The sequence below is a fragment of the Mesoplodon densirostris genome, chromosome 3, assembly GCF_025265405.1.
Source record: "Mesoplodon densirostris isolate mMesDen1 chromosome 3, mMesDen1 primary haplotype, whole genome shotgun sequence".
NCBI lineage: Eukaryota > Metazoa > Chordata > Mammalia > Artiodactyla > Ziphiidae > Mesoplodon > Mesoplodon densirostris.
In genome coordinates this window covers 83,471,077-83,485,130 of record NC_082663.1, presented here as the reverse complement: position 1 = coordinate 83,485,130, position 14,054 = coordinate 83,471,077, and the positions used below count along the sequence as shown (strand labels likewise).

Below are 14,054 nucleotides of genomic sequence, written 5' to 3'. Positions count from 1 at the left end.
AAAAATTTTAAATGGTCTCTTTTTCAGAGAGCTGATGGGTGTATTCCTTGTGTATAAAATCTGGCCAAATAAAGTATTCAATCATCTGGTTTCCTAATTAGATTACACGTTAAAGTGGGACCTATTTAAAGCAAACCAAAATAAAGAAAACAAAAGGAAAGATGAGTTAGTTATTTTGCATTCCTCCTTGCTAGTCATGCTTCTGGCTTATGAGTATGATTTGGGGAATTGCTCTTTTTATTTATTTATTTATTTATTTTTGCGGTCGCGGGCCTCTCGCTGCTGTGGCCTCTCCCGCTGCGGAGCACAAGCTCCGGACGTGCAGGCTCAGCAGCCATGGCTCACGGGCCCAGCCGCTTCGCGGCATGTGGGATCTTCCCGGACCCGGGCACGAACCCGTGTTCCCTGCGTCGGCAGGCGGACTCTCACCCACTGCGCCACCAGGGAAGCCCGGAATTGCCCTTTTGATGGAGTGATAGGAAGAGATCATATTTTGTGCTTAATAATAAAATTTATAAATAGTGATGGAGCTTAAACAATAATAGTCTTAGAGGAAAATGTCTATCCTATCATGAATGTTATAATAATGACATTGTTTTGAGCATTCTGAAAATTCAAGCTTGCAGTTAAGAGCCCTTCAGTAAGTAATATCCAACTTCCAACCCAGAAGACTGCTTTCTCAGATTGCTTCTGGGTGGTATATGTTTGGTAGCTTGAGGATCAAGCAATCCCAAACTTTTGTAAGCCAGATTCATAGATTTCTTTGTCAATATAATTCTCTCAAAAACTTATTAGGCTTCTGAGCTATTTCTTTGGAGTTTGTTCCCGGTATGAATAACCCCACCTAAAGATTGCTTCTGAACACAGTTCTTTAGCCTTCTGATTCTCCCCTAATTATTCTGACCTAACCCTCCTTCTCTTCAGTTTATTGGCAACTACTCTTAAGACGTTTGAATCTATAGACTTAGGGGAGAAGACAATATCCTTGCTGCTAGCATGGCTCTGATTTATAGTTGTATCTCTTGCTAATTGGATTATTGGAGTCATTTAGGAGGTCCCAGTTACTGGACTCTCACACAGTTTAGATTATAGGCCGTTGCCAGAGATATTCTCCTCCACTCAACTTGCAACTTGGCTATTTCATGTCTGACTTTGGCTCTTAGTTCCTTGCTAAAAGGAGTAACCAACATAAAACAACATACTAGCACCTTTTAACCAATTATCCAAGAGCAACAAGTTTATTACATAAGGGTATGACTCCTAAGTTATTATAGACCACAGTTTTATAAGGTGCTATTCTGTATCATGCCAAGAGTCACCAGCTTTCCAGGCAGCCATATCTATTTTCTTATTTTCCATCATCTAACTTAGCATGTGCGTATACGTGTATGTAGTATCTCATATCTTTTATCAATTTCTTTATTAGTTATGGGATAGGCTAAGCTTCCATAAAAAAGGAGACTTTAAAATACAGTGAATCAAACAAATCAGAAGTTTATTTCTTTCTCCTATAGTGATACACTTGATCCACTCATATCCTGTTTAAGAAAACTAATTCATGTGACCACACCCAGCTGCACTTGGGTTTGGAAACTTGGAAATGTTCTAACTGAGTATCAGTGTGGCCAAGTAAAACTTAGAAGATTCAAATAGGAAAAGAAAGAAGGGAAGAAAGAACACTGAGGAACAGTTAGCTATCTCTGCCCTGTAAGGTCCAATGTTCTATCTGTCCATCTTTTCCTCTAATATAGCCATCTTATTTCCTGGATTCTTGAGCTTGGAAGAAAACTTTCATATATATATATATATATATATATATATATATATATATATATATATATATATATATACACACATATATATATATATATACATATATATATATACACATATACATATATATACACATATATATATAGTGCTGTAGTTTAACTTTACTTCAAATAATTATAATATACACATGATTTTGATAAATGTTAATAATTTTATTGGAACATTCAATCCTTTTAATAGAGTTAACTAAATTATGATTCTTAACAATTTCAAGTTTTTCTATTCACCTTAACTAGACACCACTGAACAAAATAGATGATTATAGATAATTAAGTCTGGCAGAATACTATCTAGCTAAGGAAAGTCAAGTCATGGCAATAGTATTTCATTTAATAAACTTTTCTATAAATTTTGATAGGGGGTCTTTTTCACTCCACAGATAGGTGTGTATACTATATATCTATTTACAAAATCATTGAAAAACTATGTGCAAATGACGTTTTAAAAATATATTTTATTTCCTTTAGCATCTACTTAATTGGTTGGTTTAGCTACCACCTGAATATTAAATGTTAGTGATTTACCAATTTATATCTTATCATATGTTACTTTGTAAATGATATTACCAGTCCTTGGACATGTTGTCATTAATGGAAAACTTTGCTTGTATCTCAAATATAGGAAGAACATTCTTCGTTTCCTAGATGCAGAACGAGATGTCTCAGTGGTCAAGAGCAGTTTTAAGCCTGGTGATGTCATACACTATGTGCTGGACAGACGCCGGACACTAAATATTTCTCAGGATCTGCATAGCCTCCTACCTGAAGTTTCACCAATGAAAAATCGAAGATTTAAGACCTGTGCGGTTGTTGGAAATTCTGGCATTCTACTAGATAGTGAATGTGGAAAAGAGATTGACAGTCACAATTTTGTAATAAGGTGAGCTTTCTTTTGTTCCTAAAGATTATAATTTCTTCAAAGACCCTTTACTTAGGAGTAGAACACTGGCAGAAATGTTTAAATCTAATATTAATATTATGAATTATTGAAATCTCAAACGAATATTTATCTTTTATGTCTTTATCTGTGTAGTATCCAAACTTACACTTACCCTGGAATGTAAAATTAAAATTATTATATCATTGAAAGAAAAGATGATCTCATAGCAATAAGATTCACACCATCTTTCCTTTTTGGCCAAATGACAATTTTATTAAATATAATACACAGAAAAACTATTTTATTCACTAATAGAAATAATTATTTATTTCTATTAGTGAATGAATTAATTCACTTAATTAATTATATTCATAATCCTATTTATAGTCAATAAATTATATTATTTTATTTATTCATAAAATTATGAACATTATTATACAATGATGTAACATATAAGGTAATATTACTTTTTTAATGTCAACTAGTTAGTGTAGTCTAAGAACATAATTTAACAAGTTTATATTTGATACCTTGGACCAAATTGCTTTCCTCACTCTTTATACATGGTACTTGTGTATGGTAGTATATTTTAGTCTTTTAGTTTTCTCACAAAATTAAACATAGCTATTTGTTTTTCATTGATCGTCAGCAGATATTTGATGAGTCATGTGTTTAGTTAGCTTTTGATTAACTGAAAAAAAGACAACAGTAGACTTAAGGTTGTAATGACAACAGATATTAATTAGCACTTTTTAATTCTCAGTATATCTAAATAGATTTTTTGGCTTGTTTTAGTTCTTCAGAAATATTTGCTGAATAAATGAAATGTGTATTTTGAAATATGAAATACTGCAATATAAAGATAGATAGGAAAGTATGCTGATTTGCCATGTTGACAAATAACTTGAAGCCTTGAAGCTATGCTGGAATCCAGGCTTTGAAAGTATAGATCTTGAAAAAAATCTTTTTAACTATAGTATTAAAAATAAATACAATTATATAAGTATTAATCATAAATAGGCAACAGTTTTTAATAAAAGAATAATAACCATGAAAAATCATAAGAGAGTACTCTCAGAGAATACAATTCATAACAATGAATATAACTACAAACATTTTGCCATACTATCTTTTCTCAGTGGGATGCAGGATCAGAGATTGATTTGACATCAGTTGAGCCTTTAAAAACCTGAACTTTTAAATTGATTGAACTGAAAGAAAAACCTTGTCAATATGTAGATATACCAAGAAAATTGTGTCCAAAGAGGAGACAAAAATATTTGATGAGGGAATGACAGTGGAAGTGGAAGTAACGAGCTTCAAACTTTGAAGTCTGTGTGAATTATGGCTGTGACGGAAGAGTAAGGCTTCTAGAATTTCTGAAGAGATTAAAATCAGGGGGCAGATTAAGTGAAGAGGAAAAGATTTTAGAGCACAGTAGAAATTGTTGCAAGGTGAAGAAGAGAATTTGTAAGGTTGATTAATCCAGGAGGGCTACAGGATCCGAATGTGACTGACTCCTTGTTCCTACACCCCTTTAAGCTTTAGCATTGGGATCTACATAACCCACTAGATTCAGCCTCACCTTTAACTCTGAAATTAAGATTGTAGTGTCAGTTAACACCTCAATCAGATCACATAATTATCTCCTCTCTTTTTTTGTGGTGAGAACAGTTAAGATCTAGTATTCTAGCAACTTTAAAGTTGATAATACAGTATTGTTGGCTATAATCATTAGGCAGTGCATTAGATCTCCAGAAGTTATCTGTTTGTTGTTAAGTCACTCACTGGTGTTTGAGCATAATCGAACTTCAAGAGGTTCTTTATACTTTTCTAAGCTATGGTTACCTTAAAAACTTATTTAACAAGAGCACAATAGTGACCAATCCTGAGTCTATAATTGTTATGCTCTTACCAAGAAGTATAAAAAAATGAGGATAGGGCCTCCCTGGTGGCGCAAGTGGTTAAGAGTCCGCCTGCCGATGCAGGGGATACGGGTTCGTGCCCCGGTCTGGGAGGATCCCATATGCCGCGGAGCGGCTGGGCCCGTGAGCCATGGCTGCTGGGCCTGCGCATCCGGAGCCTGTGCTCCGCAACGGGAGAGGCCACAACAGTGAGAGGCCCACAAACCGCAAAAAGAAAAAAAAAAAAAAAAAAAAAAAAATGAGGATAAGCATCTTAATGAAGGCATGAAAATTATTGCCGTAATTGTCTTTTTCTTCTTTTCCTCCTATTTTTACTGCTTTCCAAAATTAGAAGTTGGAATGTTCTAGATTAAAGTATATATTAGGGAAGTGTAGCCCAGGATTGGGATTCTGATTTTCCAGGTAAACTTTGGCAGGAATACATTTTTCATTAGAAACAAATAACCCCTGGAGAAAAACCTTTTTCTTTTGTAATAATATCCAGTTTGGAAATTCATCCCTTTGAGTCTCATGGACAAAAGGGACTTCAATGACATATCACTACCAGACCTCCATCCTTCCTAAAATTCTAATCTTTCTCATGGCATCTGACTCATCATCTGTGTGTCAAATATCTTTTTCTTCCCCAAGCATATATGACCTTTTGTTACTGTACATGTGTCTATTCTACTCTAGAACATCAAAGAGGACTTTTGCATTAAACCTCAATCAAAGCCCTATTTCTTGAAATAGTTTGCCATGCATGTCAAACTGATTAATATTGTTACAAATTTTAGTAACAATCTTTAAAAATCTTTCAAATTTCCCACCTTCCCAGAGCTGTATTGTGTATATGCATATCAGCATAGGTATAGATAGTTTTGGTTGGTTGGTTGCATGTGTAACCTGTTGTTCCCAGTTTGTTTGTTTGTTTCCCATTTTTCTTGTTAGATAGTAAGTTTGTTATGAGAGAGATAACTTATACCTGATCTGCTTGCAGAGGGCACTGTTAGTTCAGTGACCCCCTCAAGGATCAGATTCACCCAGGTATATGTTCAAGTTGACCTCTAACTTTATAAAGCAAAGCATTATTTTTATATAATATCTTCATTCAGCATTAGTTAGATTTTAAACTTTATTTTTTCTGAAAGTACTTTAAAGAAATAAAATGCTATCTTCTTTGTTTAATGATGTACAGAATGCATTATCATATGCAAACAGGAATCTCTTGCTCCAAACAGTTGTGCTATTGAGGAGGAGGGCAAGGTGCAGATACATGGCATTATTGTCCTGTGAAGTGTAGTTCTGGAGAAAGTTATTTTTAATATCCCGCAATATTTTTAAATAAGCCAGTGAAAAGTGCTCACGTTGTATTTTTGCCCATGTAATGGTAACTATACACAAATGCAGACACACACACAGTGTCATGCATTTCCTCTCCTAGAAGAGATATTCCCTCAGTGGCTGTTTGTATCATAAGTTAATCAATTAAATTAAATGCTGCGTTTTGTGGGATATCATACAAAATAGGAGCTTAAAGGAAAAAAATGAGGATAAGAAAATCAATTAAAGCCTTACTTCGATTCTCTAATTACTGATTAAATATTGAACTGATTTGTAAAATCTAGGTTTCATATGTACCTAAATAACAGAAAACTGGACGTAAGAGAAATAATTTTATTTCTTAATAAAAAAATGCCTAAAATCATAATTAAATAATAGTGTTATGTCCACTTGATCAGTGATTTTTATATGTGCAACCCTCAAGACAGTTAGTCTATAGTTCCTCAATCAGTGAGTGAGTGCCATGTTGTAAGGAAGAGGCCAGGATAGAGAAACATGGGTGGTCAGTCACTCACTCAGGTTGAAAATATCATGCTTTTCTTGACTTACAATCCTGTCTGATAGGGAAAATTCATAAAGGATAATAAAGTTCTTGTGATGTTAAAGATCTTGTCATACAGCTCCAGATAAGCAAAAATTTAGTTTAATCTGACATTGATGTGTCAGTTATAAACCTTCTCTCACCTGGTAAGCATTAGAGACACTGTCCTATTGATATTAAATTCTATATTTTATATTTGGATGGCCTGACGTATGCTAAATATTGGAAAGAGATGGAGTCAATGCTGCAGAGGAAAGCCATCACCCAATATAGGTTCCAGGGGTCCGAGGAGAGTTCATTGTAGGTGATATTGGATGAAATTGTACGCCTTGCTATACTTTAGTTTTAGAAACTGAGATTATTGTATGAACTATTCCTATCTTCCTTAGAGTGTTACAACTTACCTACTCACAGAAACCACAGAATTGCCTCTACGAAATCTCAGCCCTAAGTTTACCCCATGTATAATTACTTATCTAAAGTTTTGCTATAATATTTCAAGAATCTAGAGTTTTGAAGACATAATGTGTCCTTTATATATCACTGTAGGTAAAGGAAAACAGGGTTAAAAACTCCTTTCGTGCAATCTGTTTAAAAGTATCTTTGAATCCTTTCTTGGGTCTTTTTTTTTTTTTTTCTTGGTGTTAGGTGTAAAATTATTGTAACAGTGCATATGTTACATTAAAGAATACAACTATTTAGTGGTGAAAATTGTTTTGGATTTTGCAAAATGATATATAAAGTGCTTTTCAATTTTCCTGCCTTTATTTTTCACATTTTTTGGATATTTTAGTCCCATATATATTTACAAAAACGTACATTCTAATATCTGTATTGTCTATACTCAAGAATTTCATAAACTTAACAATTGTGGTTTTCTAATGAGAACCAAAAAAATCAGATATTTCCTAATTTTAATGCTGAAAGGTGGTGGAGAACAAATCCTCATTCCACCTTCCCTGCTCTTCTCTTCCCCCCAGGTAAGGATGATGGGGCATTCTTTCCATTCTCTGGGCTGTCTGTGGATAGTAGGAAATGTCAGGCAGCCTGTCAGTACTGGTTTTCCATAGAAGAGGGATCTTGTTCAGCCTCATCTAAAGTAAACCTGGTCCCACAGTGTACTAGCTTTGATGTTATATAGAGAACATTGGGGGAGGGGAGGGGTTAATTAACAGTTACAATTGGCAACTGATATTTTTTGACCATCAAATGCCACTCCTCACTGTGCTTAAACAGAGATACTAGAAATAATCAGTATGACTTGAATGACTCAGAAATGGTTAACTAAGAGCTGCAAAACACTTTGTGTTGTTGTTGTTCTGGCTGGTTGGAATTCCAAATTTAATTTTGTTTGTTTATTTCTCTCTTTCTACCTCCCTTTCCTGCATTCTGTCTTGTCCCCATCTTCTTCTAGCCTAGACAACTTTGCTCGTTTTTCCTTTGTTAATCAACATCTTCAGTTCCTGCAGTGCTTGACCAATTCCCTTCTAATTTCCTCTTGGTTCATATTTTTCTTCTTAAAATATAGGAACAGCAATGAAAGATCACTTAAAATATCCATTTAAATATATACATATTTATATAAGTAAATCCTTGCTATTCAGATTGTGGTTCTGAACTACCAGCATTAACATCACTTGGAAGCTTGTTAGAAATACAGAATGTGAGGACTTGCACCAGTCCTGCTGAGTCAGAATGTGCATTTGGTCACAGTGCCCAGGTGATTCTTATGTGCATTAAGGTTTGTAATGTTCTGGAATTCTCAATATGCCTAAACAGTATGGTCTAGGGAAGCTGGGACTCCTCACCATGTCTGATTTAGTTAGCCTGTATCGTTAGGACCTAGTACCAAATTTGATACATTAAGGTATGTGCTATTTATTTATTGAATGAAAGAATCAATGTAGGAATTGAGAAAATTTTGGTTTGTGTCCATATATTCTTGCCTTAGACACTGAATACAACACTGAATTCCAAAATTAATATGTAAGAGGAGTCATATATAAGGTGATTTATGGTCATTTAAACCCTTAAAATTAAAAAGAAAATACAGAAATATGATGAGTAGTATAGTGAAATGTCCTAGATATTGGGAATCAGAAAAGCTGGGTTCCTGACAATTATTAGAATCACTATGTTGTACACCTGAAACTAATATAACATTGTAAATCAACTATACTTCAATAAAAAATAAAATAAAAAAAATAAAGCCAGGAAATGTAGTATTGGACAAATACGTTAGGTTCTAAACATGATTATTTCCAACATCCAATGATATTAATAATAATAATAATAATAAGCCTATCATTTCAAAGTGATTTTCTAAGTATCAGTTGGGAAATATAAATAGTAAAGAAATGCATAAACAGTAAATCTAAACTAATGTCGACTGATATTAAAGCACACCTTGCTTGAGTCAAATGTTGTAGTTGAAAGTTAAATTTATTACCACTTTTTCTAATAGCCATGACCATTGGCTAGAAATGCAAATTCTCTTTGTCTTATATAGACAAGAAGTCAAACCTTCCTCAAATTTATCAAATATATCAAAAGTGTATATAGTTGACACTGAATAACATATTAGATAATATGAAATGTGAAGACACAGGAACACTACTCAGATAGGAGTGTCTATAAAATCTGAGTATATAAAATTAGAAAGAATTGTAGTGAAGAGATATATTTCTTCAGGAAACCAAAGTAATAAGATAAAAATGTTTTACTTTATGATGATCTAGCTTCCTAAGAGAAGGGATGAGATGTTTCACAAAAGAAAAAGATGGAAGAATTTACTTACCTTGACTGATACAATACATTTTTATAACTCAGTGTTTGATTCTCCACTGGTGGATAATTTATGGCAAACTTTAAATCATCTTTTTTGACCTTCTATGAATGCTAACTCTTTTATAGCAAAATGGACTCTTCTCTGGGAGAGAAAAAATATGCCTACTTTTCTACGTGTTCACAAAAATGGCCTTATTTTTTTCCCCTTGCACTCTCACTGAGAACGTTTGTCCTTAAATAAAATGTTTTAACTGCAAACAACTAAGTTTCTGGTAGGGAGACTGGTGCAGGCTTTAGAAAGATATTTTAAAATTCTTATTAATTAAAATAACCACTTTAGAGCTTCCCTGGTGGCACAGTGGTTGAGAGTCTGCCTGCCGATGCAGGGGACATGGAGTCGTGCCCTGGTCTGGGAAGATCCCACATGCCGTGGAGCGGCTGGGCCCGTGAGCCATGGCCGCTAAGCCTGCGCATCTGGAGCCTGTGCTCCGTAACGGGGGAGGCCACAACAGTGGGAGGCCAGCGTACCGCAAAAAAAACAAAAACAAAAACAAAAACCACTTTATATTTTAGAAATACCAACATTGCTTATGTGATATTTGCTACATATATTTTCTACCTTATTTTTACTTAATGGTTTATTCATATTTTTAATCTGAAATTTTATAGTTTTAAAAAAACTAATTATCTTTGTTATTTCTATTGATTTTAACCATAAAATACATATTCTGGGTAGAAATCAGAATTTCTATTTTATTCTAATTATTTATGGTTTTTAAAATTCTACTGTAAACTAAATATGGAATTCGTTATGGATTGTGATGTGAGGTAAGGCTCTAACTTTTTTTTCCAATCATGTCACTCCTTGGATAAAAAGATTTTATCTACAAGAGATACTTTTTTTTAAAATGGAAATGACAATGACTTGACAAACTATTTTAAATTTTAAAACATTGTTTTAAAATGACTATCCCATTTTCTAATTTTATTGATTTGAGTCCTCTTCCCTTTTTTCTTGATGAGTCTGGCTAAAAGTTTGTCAACTTTGTTTACCTTTTCGAAGAACCAGCTGTTAGTTTCATTGATCTTTGCTATTGTTTTCTTTGTCTCTATTTTTTTCTGCACTGATTTTTATGATTTCTTTCCTTCTACTAACTTTAGGTTTTGTTTGTTCTTCTTTCTCTAGTTGCTTTAGGTGTAAGATTAGGTTGTTTATTTGAGATATTTCTTGTTTCCTGAGGTAAGATTGTATTGTTATTAACTTCCCTCTCATAACTGCTGTTGCTGCATCCCATAGGTTTTGGATTGTTGTGGTTTCATTTTCACTTGTCTCTAAGTATTTTTTGATTTCCTCTTTTATTTCTTCGGTGATCCGTTGGTTGTTTGGTAGCATATTGTTTAGTCTCCACATGTTTGTGGGTTTTTTAGTTTTTTTCTTGTAGTTTATTTCTAATCTCATAGCATTATGATTGGAAAAGATGCTTGATACGATTTCAATTTTCTTAAATTTATGGAGGCTTGCTTTGTTGCCCAGCATTTGGTCAATCCTGGAGAATGTTCCATGTGCACTTGAGAAGAATGTGTATTCTGCTGCTTTTGGATGGAATGCTCTTTAAACCTCAATTAAGTCCATCTGATCTAATGTGTCATTTAAGGCCTGTGTTTCCTTATTGATTTTCTGTCTGGATGGTCTGTCCATTGATGAAAGTGAGGTGTTAAAGTCCCCCACTATTATTGTGTTACTGCCGACTTCCCCTTTTATGGCTGTTAGTATTTGCCTCATATATTGAGATGCTCCTGTGTTGAGTGCATATATATTTACAATTGTTATATCTTCTTCTTTGACTGATCCCTTGATCATTATGTAGTGACCTTCTTTGTGTCTTATAACAGTCTTTATTTTTAAAATCTATTTTGTCTGATATGAGTATTGGTACTCCAGCTTTGTTTTGATTTCAATTTGCATGGAATACCTTCATCTGTCCCCTCACTTTCAGTCTGTATGTGTCCCTAGGTCTGAGGTGGGTCTCTTGTAGACAGCATATATACAGGTCTTGTTTTTTTATTCATTCATCCAGTCTATGTCTTTTGATTGGAGCATTTAATCCATTTACATTTAAGGTAATTATCAGTATATGTGTTCCAATTGTCATTTCTTAATTGTCTTGGGTTTGTTTTTATACATCTTTTTTCTTCCCTTCCTCTTTTATTCTCTTCTCCTGCGGTTTGATGACCATCTTTAGTGTTGTGTTTGGGTTGCTTTTTCTTTTTTGTGCATGTATCTATTGTAGTTTTTGGGTTTGCTGTTCCCGTGAGGTTTGTTTGGGTTTTTTTTGGCCATACTAGGGCCTCTCACTGTTGTGGCCTCTCCCATTGTGGAGCACAGGCTCCAGACGTGCAGGCTCAGTGGCCATGGCTCATGGGCCCAGCCGCTCCGCGGCATATGGGATCCTCCCGGACCGGGGCACAAACCCGCATCCCCTGCATTGGCAGGCAGACTCTCAACCACTACGCCACCAGGGAAGCCCCCCATGAGGTTTTGATATAGCAGTCTATGTATGTACCAGGTTGTTTTAAGTTGCTAGTCTCTTTCCTGCCTAGAGGAGTTCCTTTAGCATTTGTTTCAAAGCTGGTCTGGTGGTACTGAATTCTCTTAGCTTTTGCTTGTCTGTAAAGCTTTTGATTTCTCCATCAAATCTGAATGAGAGCCTTGCTGGGTAGAGTATTCTTGGTTGTAGGTTCTTCCCTTTCATCACTTTAAATATATCATGCCGCTCCCTTCTGGCTTGCAGAGTTTCTGCTGAGAAATCAGCTGATAATCTTATGGGAGTTCCCTTGTATGTTATTTGTCATTTTTCCCTTGTTGCTTTTAGTATTTTTTGTTTGTTTTTAATTTTTGTCAGTTTGATTACTATGTCTCTTGGCGTGTTCCTCCTTGCGCTTCCTGACTGGGACTCTCTGCACTTCCTGGACTTGGGTGACTGTTTTCTAAAAATGCAGTATTATAAAAAAAAACTACAGTTTTTCATCTATCAATCTAACAAGGATATTTAAAGTTCTTAGTATTCAGCATAAAGTTATACTGATGTTGGCACTCCTTTGAAATGCTTTTAAAAATATAGATTGATACAACTTTTCCAAAAATCAGGTTTATAATGTCCCCCAACCCTTAAAAATAGTAGATTCCTTTATTTACTATTTCCAGTTCTAGGAATCTACCCAAATGTGAACGATTGTTGAAGTATAAATGCATTTTCTAACACACAGCAAGAAAGGATGAGTAAATCATTGTACATCTGGATGATTAGTCATTCAACACATGGAAAAGAGGAATCTCAGGCAAAGGGTCCAGTAAGCACAAAGACAAATGCTTTCAATGGTCTTATGGTAAGGCAGTGTTTGGGACTACTCTACTATTAGGTTCATATTGAAGGACAATATGGAAGGGGAAATGACAGGGTATGTTGGCCTTAAATAATGAAGGATTGTTTCACCATGTTAAGGATTTACATGGTATCCTGTAGTCCAAGAGAGGTCCTTACAGTTTGTTGGCTTATTTGTTTGTTCTTTTTGGAGTTTTGTTGTTGTTCTTATTATAAGCTTAAGAGGAATGTAAAGGTATAGAAGCATGAGCACATTTGCAGATGGAAGGACCATGGTAATAAATAAATCAAAGGTAAGAAAGAGAAAGAACACTCAATAAGGAAGATACTAGAGGAGGCAAATGTGATGAAATCCAAATCATAGGACAGAGTAAGATGATAAACTTCAATGATAAGATTCATACTAATGTAAAATATGGTAGAGATCATCCTTTCCTTACATCAAAGGAGCATTAGCAAATGGGCAGTTGGTCATTCCATAGATTTTCAAAATATACCTTCAGTTTTGGGTTTAAAGCATTTGTTATTTGTCTACTATTAAATTCATCTGTAAGTGGACATCAGCCCAAAATATGTACTCCAAAGCCAAACACAATTGAACTTTTCAGTACCTATTGTTTTCAGGTGATACATAGCATAGCTTTGATCTTTCTTATAATTTTTTCATTAATTCCTTCATTCTTTTATTCACCTATTTATCAGGAAGATACAAAAATGGAGATCAATTCTTTACATCTGAGATGATTTTAGTCCTGTAAAGAAAATAAAGTAATGAACTGATAATGCACAAATTGCTTTATTAGAGGTACTCACAGAACTAGGCACTGATATTGAGGCAGAGAGGATACATAAGCTGGATGATCAAGGATGATTTCCTGAGAGAAGCAACACGAGTTAAATTATGATGAAAACTGAAGAAATAAGGAAAGGAGAGAAAAGAGAGTGAGACCTAGTCCAAACTGGATCTATGATGCACCAAGGAACCTGGGTGTAGGAATGAGTGGCTTTTCTGGGCCTGTGAATAGTTTCAGTATGATGGAATAGAAGGTTGTGTGGCTCAAAAGAAGCAGGTAAGGCTGGAGAGGGAAGCTGACAGGTTATTCAGGGTCCATTGTATTTTGCTAAGGAGATTGGATTTAATTTATCAAGTAGTCTGTGGAGCCACTCAGGAGAGGAATGTCATGATCACATTTAAATTTCAGGAAGATTTTTAGGTGATCAATTACAGGGGGACAAAGATGGGAATACTGAAAATAGTCTAAGGATGGAGATAATGAGGGGCAAAGTAAGATAGAGACAGTGGGGATAGACGGTGGAAGCCAATTTAAGAAAATCAAGGACTCTATGAATTACATAATACATGGAAAGGGAAAATGATAGTGA

At 34.7% G+C, this 14,054-nt stretch overlaps 1 protein-coding gene across 1 annotated transcript in view; it reads left to right on the top strand.

Moving 5' to 3' along the window:
• Positions 1 to 14,054, top strand: part of ST8SIA4 (ST8 alpha-N-acetyl-neuraminide alpha-2,8-sialyltransferase 4) — a 104,265-nt gene that overhangs the window by 13,299 nt on the left and 76,912 nt on the right. The window contains exon 3 of the mRNA XM_060093200.1: positions 2,455 to 2,712. Within this exon, the coding sequence (XP_059949183.1) occupies positions 2,455 to 2,712 (258 nt within the window). The remainder of the gene's footprint in view (positions 1 to 2,454; positions 2,713 to 14,054) is intronic.